We start from the raw sequence: 18916 nt of genomic DNA, 5'->3' as shown, positions 1-18916 counted from the left end.
TACACAACTCTTATTTTAATTCAGAAAAGGATTTTTACATAAGGAGATAGACAAGTTATAGTCTATCAAGATCTTAGTTAGGAAAGTTTTAGTAGTTGAGTTTAGTCTCCTACACTGCCTGAGAGGTACTCGAAGAGAGAGCAAGCTCTCAATCTTCAACTGAGTGCGCTGTTACACAGTGACAGCTGAAATCTGCTGCCAATCTGTGTCTGAAGAGACGAAAAATAAAGTTGAAACAGCTTTACTAGTCGGAGTATCTACTCCTTTACTCTCAGGCTTTCGCAAAAGAGTCAAGTGCATACTAAGAGAGTGGTCTCCCTTAAGCTTAGCAGTCAATGTAATTGGGGGTGGCTTAGTTTTTGAAACAGGAACTGAAACTGGTTTTAAAGTCAAAAACAAGGAATGAATTCCAATGTTTAGATTACAGTCTGAAAATTCATACAGTGAGCAGGAATGCATGAGCACAACCTGACAGGTGATTCACCCTCCCAAGCACAGACCTCTGTGCTTGAGCTGGCAATGATATTCAACTTCGTGTTAGGTGCGTACAGCGTACTCAGATGAAGATTAAGAGCTTGTTCTCTCTTTGAGTACCATCCCAGCCAGTGTAGGAGACTAAACTCAACTACTAAAGTAAATTAACTAACTATATTTTTATATAAATTTTGAAACTTATTTTTCTACTTAATCGCTTATTATACCCGCACGTAATCTGTGACCGTTGCACTTTTTTTATCATAATCATCAAAGAATGTTAGTGCTACACCCAGTCTCTGCTTTTTTGTGGTCATCCTTAGAATTTTCAGAACCCACCTAGCAAAATATTTGTGGTATCCAAACTTTTCACTACAATTTCACACTTTGTATTTTGCAAAATTTGGAGAATATAGTTTGAAAGTTCTGCAATCGTGAAACAATTGTATTAATGTTGATGTTGATTTTCATCACTGCTAGGCCTACAACTGTGGTCCTTATCATGAACATTGGTATAGCTATTTTTTTTTTTTTTTTTTTAATTAATATCCCACTGCCTTAATTAGCACATCGCAAAATTGGTGATAAAATAATAGGTTTGCAGTTTTTTACAGAAAACCCCTAATCCAAGAGTGCACATCACATTTCTAGTTAAAGACCAAAATATGTACAGAATAATAATTGCACTCAAGATTACAACTATCTAAATTTGATAGGACCAAGTCTATTTAGAATAATCAAAAATTTTAGATAAAGCAGACTGTTATTAGAATTTTACAAGATAAGATTATTTTTATACTAAGGAGTGGGGTGTACACATAATAGATTATCATCAAATCCTAAAGGATTCATGCTCTATACTTTCTTGACAATCCATGTAATTAAAAGTAATCCAATCTAATTAAGTAAATTTTGTTTGTAGCATTTGGACTGGTGTACACATCAGGGTTTGGTATCACTGCTGGAGCTCACAGACTATGGTCACACCGGGCTTACAAGGCAACTTGGCCCCTCCGTCTGATCCTAGTTTTTCTATTTACCATCGCTGGCCAGGTAAGAAGTTAATAGCTTGTTCTGTACGTGTATTATCTTGCCATATTCAACCTCTGATCTCATGCCATGACAGCCCGACACTTGGGGGAGGGGGGAATCGCGCTGTAGAAATCCATCAGAGAATGTGCCATTTTTATTAAACATTATGAGTGCTGATGTGAGTGAATCATGTAAAGTTTAAAGATGGCTGAATGTGAAGGATCAATTCAAGAATTGTCAAAGCTGAAGCTATTTGGCAATTTTTGTGAGTATCAGTCAACATTTTTGGCTTTGTACACCACTTAAGTACAATATCTAACTCCATCACTCATGGTTTCTTCGTAAACATGACACATTCTCCAATGGGTCACAACTGCATTATTCCCTTCTGCTTGCAGGAAATGAATAAAACTCCTCAATTTACATTTGGCGGAAGAGGTGGCCATGTTTATGCGATTGCTGCTTAGTGTAGACTGGCTACTTGAACTCAGCAGTGACAAATGTTGTAACAGAGCATGCGATCGACTATTGCCTACACCGCGGGTCTGTCACATGTCTGACCGTCATGGAGTGAGATCAGAGATTGAAAAATAAACTGCCCTTCTATATTGCAAAAAATTGTACTTAAACTTACATTAATTTCTCTTAATTCCTGTTATTGCATTTCCTTTTTATTATTTACCATCAAATGTGATTTTCCTCAAATGCTGTTATTACTGGATGTAATTGATGCTGGTGATAGGTATTATAATTCAAATTAAAGAAATGTAATAGTTCAAAAACTAAATGTTATATTAACTAGTGTTTATTACCACAAAGATTGTTTGGTTAGTTTGTTTTTGAAACATTTTATTTTTAGTCTAAAGTCAAAAAAGTAAAAAGTCTTTATTACCTGAACGTTAAGTACAGTAATTTTGTCAAGTTTTTACATTAGAATATATTGTAAAACTACCTATATTATTAGCTACCAGGTAGTGTTGAATCGTTTACTGTTAATGTCAAATATATTACATGTTTACATTTTTGCCAAAATGCCAATGACCAATATATTGTACATTTGCCTTTTTTAATGATACTGGTATTTATGTGTAAAAGCAGTATTGTGGAGCAAGGTGTAATGAGAAGATCATTTGAAGCATTTAAGATTTATATTTTCATCCATCTTAAGTAATTATGTTAATGGCAATGTTTACAATACAGAATTTTTGTAAAGTCGATTGGCTTGTAATCTATGTACAATGTTACCAGGTTTAGTATTGAATTCACAGTAAGATCTTAAGCTCAAACCCCTAGGAAATTATTTTATTTTAATTATTTTAAAGAGCATCATGGAAGATTGAGATTCCTTAAAGTGACATAAGAGTGCATTGGTAAAATTGTTATTGTTTCAACAATAGCAGACTTTAAAGAATTAATTTGTGTTCGTTTAGCAATGCAAAACCCAAATGCATTAGAAAAAAGTGAATAATCCCATGTTTAAATTTAAGGGAATCTCTTGACAACTTGGAACTAACTCATTATAGCAATATGTCAGTCTATGGCACTTGATGGAGAGGTTTTTGTTTCAAACAATGAAATTATCGCTCCTGTAGCAATGTACAGTACTGCCCTATTATCTCCACACTCACTTCCATTCATGCCAAAACAGTACCCTATCTCTCTGAAGAGAAATAATCCCACACAGAGTGTCATACTAGTAAATGTGTGGGATTGGCAAGATAAACTATGTTTTGTTTACCATGGGTTGTACACAAAATTTAGAAAAATGTTACATTCTTAAATGACAACTGTGCTATCTCATCGTCCTTTAGTGTGGTTGAGCCTATGATATGATTACAGAGGCATGTGTACGCATGGGCACTGGACCACAGGATACACCACAAGTTTAGTGAGACCGACTCCGATCCCCATGATGCACGTCGGGGTTTCTGGTTCTCCCATGTTGGCTGGCTGGTGCTCACTCCTCATCCTGCCGTAGAGGCACGGCGGAGTGCCGTCGACATGTCAGATCTCGACAGTGATCCTATCGTTGTCTGGCAGCGGAGGTTAGTCCCAATCATTCTAAGGAGATAATTTGATTTTGACAATTTTACGACCAGCTCAAAGATTTCTAACGTGTTATGCTTTTATTTTTTTATTTATCAAATACCGACGTACAGTACATTTATAATGAGAAATTAAACTGATACAATAATGTATTGAAGGGCCTAACAGTATGTAATGAAAGAAGTAGTGTAGAAAAGGAAGTAGACATACAGACTACTCTTTTTCTTTTTGACCTTCAAATCAATAGATCTCTTCCTTGAATCAAGAGGAATCTAGGTACAAGTTTCAAGCCTCTTAAATTTCTATCAAGAGTTATTGCACATATGGGCTGATACACAGACAGATTGCACTTTGACCTTTTGACCCCAAAATCCAAACATTCTTTTCTCTATAATTTTTCTATCAAGATTTATCACAAAGACAGGCAAGTAGACCTCCTGGGGGAGGACTGCCGTTTGATCTTTTAACCTCAAAATCAATAGGGTTCTTCCTTGGACCAAGGTGATCCTACATACTAAGTTCCAAGTCTAGGGTTTTTCTACGAAGAGACAGATGGAAAACCACAAATTTCAAGTAGGCCTTCTTGGATCTTTAATGATGAATGACTGATAAGAAGTTTCAATGTGGAACTGATGAGTAAGGTAAAGTCTTGTTAATAGTTTGGTCAACAGATTTTTAACATATATCATTGTAACTAAATACAATTAGTTATGTTGAGCATTCAGAGTCCTATTCACAAGCATTGTCTTGTCTTTAGTGGTAGCCTGCTGAAACTATGTTTCCAGTGGCAAATTTTATCCTCTGAGTAGGTACTTCCTATGTCTTCCAAGGGGTTTGTGCGAATACTAATGGGGTAGGTTAGGGAGACTTTCCAGCCTCAATACTAGATGTCCAAACAGAGGAACACCCCCAATACCTTTAGTGTAATAAAATGTTTTCATAGTGAGATTAAGTTTAATAAAACAGACTAACAATATCCTGTATTCTTTATATCTGCAATATATTGTATTCCTAAGGTGATGAATAAAGTAAACTTCACTTTTAAAAAACCAAATCATAGCAGCCTTTTAATCTTTACAACGGAATAAGTTTTGCTTTTTCTGTTAACTACAATTTTTTTTTGTTGTCAATTCACTCCTTAGTGTAACATGACTCGAAGATGAGTAAAACAATTTGTAGAGAGATATGCTGAAGTAAGAAGCAGCTAATTTGTAGGAGCAATAATGTGGTACCTTCAAATGTAACTGATAACTGCATTTCCCCTTTGGGTGCTCTTTCATCGCTGTGTAACTATGCGGAAAGTGCCAGGCAATGATCCATTGTTTGTTAATAAATTATCTAGGAAATCATTTTGAACACCATTTATAAGGTATGGAAATTGGAATAAAATATTAGCAAAGATCAATTAAAATGTTTCATTTTTACGAAGATTAAATAAACAAATATTGCATTTTCTGTCTTATTTTTCGAATGTATTGATTTCATTAAACATTAATTTATTAAACTTTCTGTTTGTTTAATATTAGCCTATTTTACATTATTCTCTTCAGAATTAAATTCTCTAAAAGTTTTGGTAAAAAATCTAAACCAAACATGTTTTTCGAGACCGAATTTTGCATATTTTGTCTGATATCTCAGAAATGGGTGGTCTTACTGGTCTGGGACCAATTTATTCAATTTTTCAGTTCATTTTACATAAAATCCAATAAATGTAACAACTATTTTTATACCATAAAAATCAGATTCACTTTATTTTCATTTTTTGTTAGCCGTAGCTTGCTAACAAAGCATTTGTTTATATGAACTTTTTTTCATTATTTTCTTGAGAGGAAACCACCTGAGAAGTTTTTCAGGTTATTTGTGGGACACCCTGTATAATGTACATACTTTTTGGAAAAATCCAAATAAGTATGAAGTCTACATGTAGAAGATATGAAACAAGAGAAATGTGAGTACATAATATGTTGTTCACTGACTTTGTTGTAGACCACCAGTAGGCCTACTGCAAAATGCTTTTTTTTATTATGTACATCATATAAAAAAAATGTTATGTGTAATGAAACTAAGAAAACCTTTTTACAAACTAAGGCTTTAATCAACAAAATTCAACTAGATAACCTTAGATATTCAATCAGAATGTATAAACAATTACTTAATATCTTCTTTAAATATAACAGATGATCTAGTTATGTTTACATGGAGTAAATTATATAACATTCTCCCCCACTGAATTTAGGAGGTAGTCATTGAAACGTTCAGGGATCCTTCTTATTCTTGATCCTCTTCGAGGAGAAACTATTTTATTTTCTTGATTGAACTGTTCAGATTCAACTTCAGTGTCTTTTGAAGAATCTTCCTTATTTCCTTGTGATGCATCTTCATGTTCATCCTCCACCTCCTGTTCTTCCGACCAATTGGATAAGTCTGTTACCATTAGACTTTTATCACCTCGGGGAGCTAAGTGTTTTAGTGAAACAGTAGATTCTCTTCCATTGGGGTAACGAATTAGTGCGTATTGTGGATTTGCTTCTACTAATTCAACTTCATCAACTAGTGGTTCGTATTTGCTGCTTCTTACATTTCGCCTGGTTAGTACTGGACCAGGTTGCAGTAACCATGCTGGTAGTGAAGTACCTTTAGTTGATCGGCGTGGATGTATGAACATTCTCTCGTGTGGAGTGCAGTTTGTTGCTGTGCACAGTAAAGAGCGTATCGAATGTAGAGACTCTGGAAGTACAGACTCCCAGTATCGTTGGTCCAGTCCTTTGGATTTTAGTGACAGTGTAACGGTCTTCCAAATAATTCCATTATACCTCTCAATTTGTCCATTTCCTGCAGGATTGTATGGACTGGTTAAACTTGTAGCAATCCCCTTTTGATGAAGATATGTCCTTATTTCATCAGACAAAAATGATTTGCCTCTATCAGAATGGATGTAATTTGGTATCCCATAAACAGAGAACAAGTTTTCCAAACATTCTATCACAGTACTCGAAGTCATCTCTTTGCAGGGGTAAGAGAATGGGAAGCGAGAGTACTCGTCAACAATATTTAACATATAATGATTTCTACTTGACGATGGTAGTGGTCCTTTAAAATCAATATTGAGTCTTTCAAAAGGTGAAGTGGCCTTTATCAATGAGTTGGTTTGTTTGTGGAATCTAGGTTTGACCTCTGAACAAATAGGACAAGATAAAGTCATTGATTTGATCTCATTCAAAGAATATGGCAAATTCTTGCTGCGTACCCAGTGATAGAAACGCGTTATTCCTGGATGACAAAGAGCCTGGTGCATTTCAAAAAGTTTGTTGTCAGTCGTAGAGGCATTACAGATCCGAGAGAGTTCGTCTGCAGAAACGTTTTCTTTACCAGGTCGATATTGAATGTCGTACGAGAAAGGAGAAAGCTCTAGTCGCCAGCGCATGATTTTGTCGTTTTTAATTCTGCTAGAATGTTTTTGGTCAAAAATAAATGACAAAGCTTTTTGATCAGTTAAGAGAATAAATTGTCTCCCTAACAAAAAGTGTCTCCATTTCTTAATAGATTCTACGATGGCCTGTGCTTCTCTTTCTACTGTTGAGTGTTGTTTTTCACTTCCAGACAGTTTTAGAAAAGAAGGCAACAGGACGTCCATTTTGGCTCAGTGTAGCAGCTATTGCAACTCCTAAAGCATCAGTTTCGACTATCAATTGATTTTCCGGTTCAACAGTCACAAGAAATGATCTTTCTATATCCTTCTTAATGTTTTGAAAATCACTAGCGGCAATGGAGGTTGGTTCAATAGGAAAATTCTTACAGCTTACTAAACTTCTAATCTTGTCAGAAAACCTTGGTATCCATTTGGAGTAGTATGATAACAATCCAAGTGTTTGTTTAAGAGAAGCAGCATCATGTGGAGGCATGTCCAAAAGTGGTTGTAATCTCTCTGGGTCGGGACGTATAGTTCTATTTCTGATTTGATAACCAAGGATAGATATAGTATCTTGAGCAAATTTACATTTCTTCAGGTTCAATGTTAGATTGTATTTCTTAGCCACAGCCATAAACTTTTCTAAATTTTTATCATGATCTTGTTTACCCATTCCTCCTATTGTAACATCATCAATATATGCGAAAGTACCTTCGAGTCCTTCTTCTGAAATAATCTTATTTATAGTCCTTTGGAAAGCGGACACGCCGTTGGTTACTCCAAAAGGAATGCGTTTGAATTGATACAACTGCCCATTAGCTTCAAAAGCGGTAAGTTGTTTTTCATGCTCTGGAATTGGTATCTGATGATAAGCACTAGACAAATCCAATGAACTGAAAGTATCAAATTTAGCAATTTTTAACACAAGTGATTCGATATCTGGCAAAGGATAAGCATCCAATAATGTAAATTTATTTACTGTCTGAGAATAGTCTATTACAAGTCGTTTCTTGTGGTTTTCATTTTTGGTAATGAGCACTTGAGCTCGCCATGGAGAAACACTGTCCTCGATAACACCATCTTTCAGAAGAGACTGTATTTCACATTGTATAAATTTTTCATCTTCCCCAAAAAAACCGCCTTGTCTTAGTCACAACAGGTCGACAATCTTTAGTCATGTGCTGAAATAATGATGGTGGTTCCACATTAGCACAGGCAACGTTACAAACGGAGAAAGATGATCTTGGTCCCCCAAAATCTACAGTAACATTTGTATGTAGTTTCATGATATCATGTCCTATCAGTACATCAGTACATAACTTTTCAATTACAAGCATTTTGATTTGTTTGTAAGCATTGTCTTGTACATACAGATCTACCCTAACATACCCTTTAATTGGTGAAACGAGTGACGTAGATGCCATCGACACCTGTTTGACTTCTGGAAATGTTTTAAGGTTGTTAGCCTTTACAAAACTACTATCAATAAAACTATCAGAACTTCCAGTATCAACTAAAAACTTAGCAGAAATTCCGTTTACATTTCCGGATACAATTGCTTTAGATAATACTTTGGGTGTTACTGCTGAAGTTATTACGGGACATGTTGTTAAAGAGGCTGAATTTATCTTACCTTTTTTAAGATTTACAAACTCTTAGATAAACAAACTCTGAGAAAATGACCAGTTTTCGAGCAACCTTTACAAATAGCATCTTTTGCAGGGCAGTCATCTCTTGAAATATGTCTTGCTCTTCCACAAAAATAACATTTCTGTCGGAGTCCGTGTGCTGATACAGCAGCAGCAGTAGAATTGTCTTCCTGAGTTTTTAATTTGTCTGAAGGAATCTTTAAATTACTACTCGTATCAACGTTGTGACAATATGATTGAGGTACACCTGAAGTCATGGAATAAGCGTCCGCATGTTTCTGAGCTGACTCTAAGGAACGAGCTATTTCTTCAACTTTTTCCAAGGTTTAAAACGTTATGTTCCAGAATACGTTGTCTGATTTGAGAAGAATTTAAACCACTAATAAAGGCATCTCTGATAGACTCATCACTATAGGTTTTAGCATCGACATTTACGAAATCACACACTCTCTAACTAAGAGATTTAAGCGTTTGCAAATAGTGATTTATTGATTCTCCTTCTTTTTGTTTATGATTAGCAAGCAAGTGTCTAGCAAAAAGTACATTTTTCTTAGGTATGAATAATGTTTCTAAAGTTTGTATAGCATTGTTGTAATCTTTACAGTCACTGATAAATTCATAGTTTTCATAGGTTAGAAAGTTCACTAGTACTCCAAGTTTCTTATCTTCTTTAACTTCAGCATTTTTCTATGAATGTATTGAACGTTTGAAACTAATGTTTCCATTGTTTAGAAGCATTTGTTGTTTCAGGGCTGCATGCAAATTTCTCAGGTTTCAGTAGTTTTTTCCATCACAGAGTATTGAAGTTAGTATAGCAAAATTGTTGATTAAATTGTAATGAAACTAAGAAAACCTTTTTACAAACTAAGGCTTTAATCAACAAAATTCAACTAAATAACCTTAGATATTCAATCAGAATGTATAAACAATTACTTAATATCTTCTTTAAATATAAACAGATGATCTAGTTATGTTTACATGGAGTAAATTATATAACATATATAACTACTGTATTCCTAAAAAATGTTACAATAATTTTTTTCTCACATTTATAACATTATAACAAATAAAAAAGTGTACCCACAGTACAATTTGTTTTATTTAATTTGTTTTAAAAACATCAAAGTAAAAAAGAATCCTTATAACCGACAGGGCAATATTGTGGATAAAACAGCTTCTACTTAGTTTTTCAGTTTGGAACAAAGTTAAATTAAATTTCCCTTACATTTTAAAAAGATATTGACTGTACGTATGTATGAAAATAGTAATATCTCTCTTTTTTATTCTCCATTGTTATGCTTACAGGCTGTATATATATCACTTCCCATTCTACGTATTTTTCTATTGTATTATACTCGTATTTTCATAGTTTCATGTTTTACTTGTAGGTTATACATCCCACTGTTTGCCATTCTATGCATTGGTCTGCCAGTCCTCACCCCATGGTACTACTGGAACGAGGATCTGTGGATTTCATTCTTTGTCAACTTCAACTTCCGCTTCTCTTTCACACTTAATATGGCTTTTGCTGTAAACAGTTTCGCCCACATGTATGGTGCTCGACCATATGACAAGTAAGTTTCTAACATACTGTATTTGTTACTATTATTTAACCATTTAAGACCATTCAAAATACAGCCATGCAGCTCCATTTGTACTAGAGAATATGTACACAGTGTCATCTCATTGGATAACATCTTGTGTAGCTTGCACTTTTTCTGCTATGATTCAGCCCTTATTACGTAAGATTTAAAGATGTTGCTATTTTTAATGTCAAAGTATATTTTCATAGTATAGTTAGCTATGTTGACTATTTGATATCAAAATAGCAAGAGAACAAATCAGCTTTAATTTCATACTTTTTGAATAACTTAATTTCATACTTGTTACAAATTTTATTTTAAATATAATGTTTATATACATAAACACTACAAATGTTACAAATGCTAAAATGCTAAACGAAAATAACAATCTAAAAAATTAATACTATTATTAATTAGGTTTAACCCATTGGCCTCGTATTGTGGAATGGTTCCAACAGCTAGATTGGGCTCAAGTTTTGTCACAGAACCGTTCCATGACAATTACAGTGCCCGTGGTTGGCAATTGACGATTAGTCATGGCGTCACTATTTCAGTTATTATAGTACGTAAACTCGTAACCATCAATGGGCACCATTGCAAACATCAGAATCTGTCCAGTCTACAGACAGTTTTTTTTCAGTAGTGATGAGTGGATGGATGATACAATCAGCTGTTTATAGAGTGGAATTTATTTTCAAGTCTTGCTATAGCCCGGCACAGTTGTTAACTGTATTGGTTATTTTGTTAATTTATTACTGTAATACAGGGTCATCGAAAAAATAATGCCTAGATTTTAAATAACTGTCATAAAAAAAACTATTAAAGGTAATTTAAAGGTTGTAGTCTTAAAATGTGCGGAAAAAAATAAATTGTTTTTTTCATAACTTAGTATGTTTCAATGTGAGCACCGTTCGTTGCCCTGCAGATATCAAGTCTGTAGTCAACTTCCTGCCACGTGCGTCCAATCATATCTGGTGTAACAGTTAAGATTGCGGAAGAAATTCGCTCCCGAAGATGGTCCAAATCCCGAATCTTTTCTGCGTAAACTATATTTTTTATGTACCCCCAGAAAAAGAAATCCAAAGGGGTAAGATCAGGACTTCTAGGAGGCCATAAAATGGGGGCTGCTCTACCAATCCAACCGTTTGGGAAGCGTGCGTTTAGTGCAGCGCGTACCTCGCGATGGTAGTGAGGTGGAGCCCCATCTTGCATAAAAATGATTCGCTGTCCAGTCTGTTGTTCGATATTGTCTAATTGGGGGAACACAAACAGTTAAGCATGTCCAGGTAAACTAGGCCTGTAATGGTTTTTTCTACAAAAAAGAAAGGTCCAATAACTTTGTCATGAAATAACGCGCACCACACATTGAGTTTGGGAGAATCACGCACATACTCGTGGATTTCGTTTGTCTGTTGCGATCCCCATACACGGCAATTGTGACGATTTACACATCCATTTATGTGAAACGTAGCTTCATCACTAAACAACACTCTCTGTAGAAAATTTGGATTATCATCAATTTCATTTAACATAAAACTTGCAAATTCAGTTCGTTTAGGGCGGTCGGTAGGTTTTATTTGCTGTTTTATCTGAATTTTATACGCATGAAGTCTTAGCCGTTTGTGTAGTACATTTTGTATTGTTGTTTTTGGAATTTTTAGTTGAAGACTTCGCCGAGCAATGGATTTTTTGGGCTCCTAACACAAGATTGCCGGATACGCTCAACATTCTCTTCTGATGTTCTTGGTCGGCCTGGTCTAGATTTTTTGCCGACGGTCCCTGTTTCCCTAAACTGGTTAAACCATCGAACGATAGCTTTGTTATCAGGTGCTGTTTGACCCGGATATGTTCTCCGAAAGAGCCGCTGTACACTGACAATTGACTTTGACTCCGCGTACCAAATCACGCACTGTGCTTTTTGTTGCACGGTCAACATCGTACTGAGCGGCGGCGCGTCTGTGGCCGGCTGACCTTGACAATTGCGCAGCTTGTCTGCGCATCACAAAGACAGGGAAACACAATCAGACGAACTAAAAACAAAACTTGCGTTCACCAGTTATCGTCCAGTGAAAGAATTACTCATTTAACATGAAAGGTTTTGATGTTATAATTTTATTAAATCTAGGCATTATTTTTCGATGACACTGTATATTTGTTAACTATAAATATTTATTGATTATTGCATAAAACGTGTTTATTATGATCCTGTAATGTTTTTATATGAGTAGTTTTAGTAAATAATATTAACCGTTATATATTTGTTTACCAAATTTAAATGCATATCATAGTTTTGTTTTAGCCCAAGTCAGAAATAAAACCATCACAAACAATAAACAAACTAATTATTGATTTATTTTCTCACTGTAAATATAATTTTGTTACTTTATTCTTTCTTTTTAATAAGTTTCTTTGTACTATAGTTCAAAAACAATTATGTTTTTGGTTTTACTGTTTTATTCAGTTGGGTTTAGGCACATTTACAAATTTTCACACATTTTTAGTTTATTTGTATATATTCCTAAAAACCTATATAATTTCAAAACCTACATAATATTTGACAACTTTTGGCTATCTTGAAGTTTCAAAGTTTTAGGAATAAAAATATTTTCAAACCATGGTCCCACGCAATTAATGTAAAAAAAATTAAAAAATTAAGGTAAATTATATATATAACAAAAATACACCTATTATAAATTCAAGTTATGTGAACAGAATGTTATTCTCCACTCTTTTCTGAAAAAAGCAATTTATAATACAGTACACCATAATTGCTGTTATATATGAATTTTTTTAATAAAGAAAAATACCTTACGCAACACACAAAAACAGTCTGCCATTAACAACTGAAATGACTACCACTACTAGGGTTAAAGTAAATACAGTAGAGTCCCGTTAATCCGACCTAATTGGGACCGAGCCCTATTCGGATTATGTGATTGTTCGGATTAGCCAGAATTACAGAAAAATACGGTTTTAAACTTGAGAATGGGTCTATTTTGTTATAGAATTATCAACATTGTTTATTAAAACATGTTTTCTGACTGTTGCATTGTATTTCTTGACAAATAAACGTGTTTTGCGAATACTAAGCACATTTACCGTATTTAGTGTGAGAGTTCTATTGGTTAAGCAATGTGAGCGTACTGGATATTGTACGGGTCCACGCGTTCAATAGTTGTACGAAACTACGCGTCATCCAATAGACTCTCTTTAATGCGACAGAAGACAATAACTGAATTTATGTCTTTTAACAATTAATATTGTACTCAATAATAATATCAGTACTGTACGTCCAATTTTTGTTTGATTTCACTTCTTAATACAGTAATTTAACTCATACTTAACCTATAAGTTTCAATTTGGTACTGTATTTAAATTCATTATTTATGTACTGTACCGTACACAATTTGTCTTAATAAAATACTGTATGTCTATTTAATTAAAGTTTTCTTTTTTTATGTACGAAAATGATGCACCCATTTTCATTTCTTATTTAATTAGTTCCTATAACTGTTCATTATCGTTATAAAATAATTCCTCCTGGACCTGGGACTGTTTCGGATTAACCGACGTTCGGATTACACGTGTTCGGATTAGCGGGACTCCACTGTATATTATAATGATATATTAGTCAATTTTGAACTAACTTTGTATGTTGTAATATTTTTTATTTTTTCTTAGGTTGAATTTTGTAACTTGTGATGAGTAGCTTTATACAACCTTCCTTTATATTGCGATGTCTGACCAACCAGATAAGGCATAACATCTGATATCATTGTTTGGCACAGCTGATTGTCCTCTGCTTTGTGTTGTTTGTAAAGTAACGCAACAGTGCCCGGATTGTAAACAAACACAACAACAGTGCCTGGATCGCAAACATTCACCATTCAAATAGAGTTATTTATAGTGGTTGTGGACTAGTGCATAGACTAATATTGTTGTAACACATGAGTAAAAATTCAATTCTAAAATTAATATAAATTTAAATAATTAATTAATTGCTATAAAATTATAGTGTACTACAAAACAGAAAATTCATGAAGTTTTTTGTGTTTTGGAAAAAACATTGATTCTGATAACTAGAAATCTTTTAGTTATTATCTTATTTGGAACCCCTTGGATTATGTTTTCTGAAGGTATATGTAGATTTCAAAATCAGTAGCTTTCCATTTCGTGTCATAACTGGAATTGTCAGTTATGTAAACAATTCTTTCAAGATTTGTTTTGATTCTGTAACTTATTTCTCTGATTTTTTGGTATCTATTGTCAATAGGTGTATCACATACAGATATACATGTAATTCAGCAGCCCAATAACATGATTATCACATTAATCACTCTGATTATTACATTTGCTCTAATCTATTTTTGGCTGAATTTTCATAACTATTGTTTAGCATCTAATGTTAATAAAACGATTTTACATGTAATTTTTTTTAACCTTTGTTAGTGTTTTAAAGTGGTAAATCACTAGATCAATGGGTTAATAAAGTAAATTAGTCAGTGGTGTTTTTTTTGGAATTCATGTTCAAAAAAGTTTCAATTTTTGAAAAAATATTTATTTATTCTCTACATTAATGTTGTCACCTTCAAAATAGTCCCCCATTAGATATTATGCACTTGTGCCAGCACTTCTTCCAATCCTGCTAGAGTTCACAAACCACGTCTAACCTTAGCAGCTATCACTGAAAATTAAACAGCTGGAAATTTTATTATACCTTAGGAGCATGAGTACCAACTTAATAATAATCTTCACAATCGGACTCTCCAAACCAGTGAAATTTAAAAATTCCTGTTACTTTTCTAACACACCTTGTATTTCTAAAATGTAATAGTATACAGTATTGGAATAATGAAACGCCAGTGGATGTGTGCAAGTAAAATTCCATTGATCACTAGATGGCAACTGAAATATTCATAATAAAAAATGAAATACATAATACAAATAAATGTTACTATCCGTTATTAACCTCTTTTTGATTTTGTTTTTGCTATGGTTCGATGTCTAATAGAGAATCCATTAAAAGTTACTGCCAGACTTAAATAAAAAGTAACATACCGAATTACCAAACAAAAATGAAATAAAGATCAAAATCCATTTTATACTTTGAAAAAGTATAATATTTTAGAATTGAACACTGTAAGTTAATAATTCTTTTAGTAGCAGAGTTATTAATAATAAGTATGTATTAATAAGGTTTGGTCATACTTAACCCTTTCAGTGCCAACGTCCGACTAGAAGGACGTCGACGAAATGTGCAAGAAGAGCCAACGTCCGACTACACGGACCTGTAGAAAAAAAATTCAATAAAATACTAAACGTGGTTTAACGCATGTAATTTTGTTATATATATTTATTTATAAAGGACCAATCCTTAATAAAAACAATTGGTAAAAAGTTTTTTTTATCACAGAGAGTGTTGGAAGATGAAAGTGATTATTCTGTGAGTAGTTTGAGTGAAAGTGATGAGTCTCCTAGTGTAGGTTTTGACAATACAGACAGCGATCCGGATTACGATCCTAATTTGCCCTCAACATCGCAAACTAATAGGTCTAGACTAAATCACTTGTCTTTTAGACCTTTACAAAATTATTGTTGTTCATCTGATGATGATGCCCCAGACGTAGAACTTGGGTTTGAAACACGACCTAGGCCTAACCTACAAACATGGCCTAGAGATCGACCAAGTAATGTAGGCCTACAGGAATCATCCAACCTCTTGCTAGGCTAGAATATACTGTGGCACTTATAGAAGAACTGTTTACCGAGTGGAAAGGAGGAGGCTCTCCAGGAAAGGAGGCCTGTGCTATACAATTTACCTGGAAATGACCGGCAGAGAAATGAAGCCAGTAACGGTGGTGGTGATGGCGATTGGACAATGTTTTTAGATAAACTGCCAAATAAAAAAGAACTGAATTGCTCTGTATGCAGCAAAAAAAGTACTCAGGCAGGAGGAAAAAGGAAGAAGGCTACCTTTTCTTGTAAAACATGTAAGAAGCGACTTCACCCATATTGTTTATCATTTCACAAGTGTTAGTTTTTATATCTTCAAGCTAGTTTTCTAATAACTGTATATATAGGACTAGGCTAAGTGTTTTTTCATTGTGTAATTGGACTTAAGAGCAATTTTGTACAGATACAGTTTTGTTTGCAGTTTTATGTATAAATACACTTCTTTTATAAAGTGCAACACAAGTTTTTAGTGAAATGAGCTAAAATCAAGATTCGAAATATTTCTAAAACCGATCCTAAAAACTTTATTTTTGAAGATACCAGTTTAAATTTGTGTATATATGTTTAAAACTATGTGGAAGTTTAAAAAATAACACTACTTACAGAGTGAGGAATTTTTCACATATTATATTTTTACACTAAACTGAAAAATTCATGAAAAATTTTATGTAAGTATGTTTTTCTTTATTTATTTTTTTTTTTGTTATACATGTTCAGTAAATTTATTATAGGTGTTTATATTTACAGTGATTATTTATGAGCAAAACAAAACAAAAAGTAACCATTTTCATCAATAAATAATGAATCTATGATCTTTTTTGTGAACAGCTAAAAAAAAGCCAATTATTGCTTGGCACTTCTTGCATCTACACATGGAGCTCCACATACAACCTCCACAACCTCCTTGGGTGGGCTGGGTATGGAGCTAAACCTGGCATTTCTTGATCATACTCTAGGGATAATGTCTGGCACTGAAAGGGTTTAAAAATTCTGTTCCAACAATATAAGATTATGCATTTTTTTTTTAATTTAAAGTTAAAAGTTTTTTTGTTAGCAAAATAATATAAAAAACATATTGTTGTATTAAACAGAACATCAAATTACCAAACAAAAATTAAATAAAGATCAAAATCCATTTTGTAATTTGGAATGTTTTGGAATTGAACACTGTAAGTAGATAGTTATTTTAGTAAACTGAGGTATTATAGTAATTTAAGTTATGAATATGTGATTCCATATGTGTATTTACAAAGTAAAGAATTTTCATTAGTGCACAAAAAAAATTTAAAAAAAAACCCTAAAAAACATTATTTATAAAGATATCTTCATGTTTATTTTATTGGTTCTAAAATGTATTGTTCAAATAATGAATTGGGAAGAAATATTGAATTGGGTTGAGTCTTTAATTTGTTTTCTTTTAATCTTATTTATCCTTTGCCGCCAATCATTTTATTACTAAACTAAAAGAAAAATAATATTTTTAAAATTATGGTGTATTCACTACACATTTTATTACTATTTTTAATACAAAAAAATATAATCCTAACTGTATATAATCATAAATAACAATTACATGAGTTGTATCAAAACTACCTTAATCATAAAGACTGGTAAGTTACTTGCCAGTACGGTAACATAGAGTAAACAAATCACATGGCAATGAAAGGTACATTAAAACTGTTTACTGCATTTATTACAAAGAAGGATATGTGCCCTACAGAAACATCAGCCCAGTAGAGAATCTGGCTGTGAGCCTAGGGGCTCTGGGGGAGGGTTGGCACAATTACCATCACGTCTTCCCCTGGGACTACAAGACATCAGAGCTTGGGCAGTACGGGTTCAACTGGACGACAGCTTTCATCGACACCTTTGCACGTCTCGGCTGGGCTTACGATTGCAAGACGGTGAGCGAAGGTATGGTGCGGCGGCGTGCACAAAGGAGCGGAGATGGCAGTGTGTGGGGCTACGGCGACCGCGACATGGATGCAGCGGACCATTGCGAATTGGAAACTCACCGGTAGTTGGCCAACTAGAATGTATCGGAGAATCGAATAGAAAAACAGCTTCAAATTAGTATTATTAGCCCTTTGAGTCCTTTGATTTGTTATTTTGTCAGCATTAGTAAATTTTAATTAATCACAGTAATAGTCATTAAAGAGTTCACGTCTTTCTACTAAAACTTTTTTAAAAAGATGTTAAAAAATTATTATTATAAATTTTAATCGTCCACTGCAGAAAACTTCTACAGTAATTAGATATGTGATGAAAAGTTTTACATTAGTAACAGTATTAAATGAATTACTCTACCCTATTACTTATAGTTGAATTACAGTAAATTGGCTGCATCCATATATGGAAATTTGGGTTTAGAATGGATTTGAGAATGTATTTGGATATGTACATTTATTCACTATTCTATTCTAGTAGTCATACATAGCTTAATCCTTTGGAGATAGCTTTGAACACAAAAAGGGATCCAAAAACCATTTTAATGGGATTTGCAGAATTTCAAGGAAATTACTATATTTGAAGTACTACAGTACAATCATGTCCATTTCCTTCACCTTCCATTTATATTTACTAGATAAAAAATGGTGTTCCAGAATATATGTCTTGTACTTGAAAAAATATAGGTATATATTTTTATTAATTTTTTTTTTACTGGCAATATGGTATTATGTATTACCATAATGTAATACTTATTGTGTGTTTTGTAAACTTAAATATATTTAAACGTAAATTTCAAACCATCCCTCTTCATGATATCAAGTATTAAAAGAAAATCAGTTTGTGTCTAATCAATAGACACAGCAGAAGCCCAGTGATGCACAGGGACATAGATCAGAATCAAACATTTTATTTTGTAACAAAATATGAGTTGTATGTACTTCAAGTCAGGTATTTGCAAAACATCAGTATTTAATTACTTTCATCATGATGTACAGTTTTTCATAAACATCTTAATATACTCTAGAATAATTAAAAACCAT

General features: G+C 33.5%; 1 protein-coding gene across 1 annotated transcript; it reads left to right on the top strand.

The window, feature by feature from the left end:
* Nucleotides 1–1396: 1396 nt before the first annotated feature.
* On the top strand, nucleotides 1397–18472 carry LOC124374055 (acyl-CoA Delta-9 desaturase-like; the record flags this gene model as incomplete). Its single annotated transcript, XM_046832353.1, is given in 4 exon segments — nucleotides 1397–1527; nucleotides 3346–3551; nucleotides 9999–10184; nucleotides 17647–18472. Coding segments are annotated over 4 exon segments (824 nt in total), but the record flags the coding sequence as incomplete, so codon positions are not given.
* Nucleotides 18473–18916: the final 444 nt, after the last annotated feature.

The sequence above is a fragment of the Homalodisca vitripennis genome, unplaced genomic scaffold (genome assembly GCF_021130785.1).
Source record: "Homalodisca vitripennis isolate AUS2020 unplaced genomic scaffold, UT_GWSS_2.1 ScUCBcl_7127;HRSCAF=14669, whole genome shotgun sequence".
NCBI classification, from domain to species: domain Eukaryota; kingdom Metazoa; phylum Arthropoda; class Insecta; order Hemiptera; family Cicadellidae; genus Homalodisca; species Homalodisca vitripennis.
The sequence above is the reverse complement of the archived record's forward strand: the minus strand, read 5'-3'. Positions and strand labels throughout refer to the sequence as shown.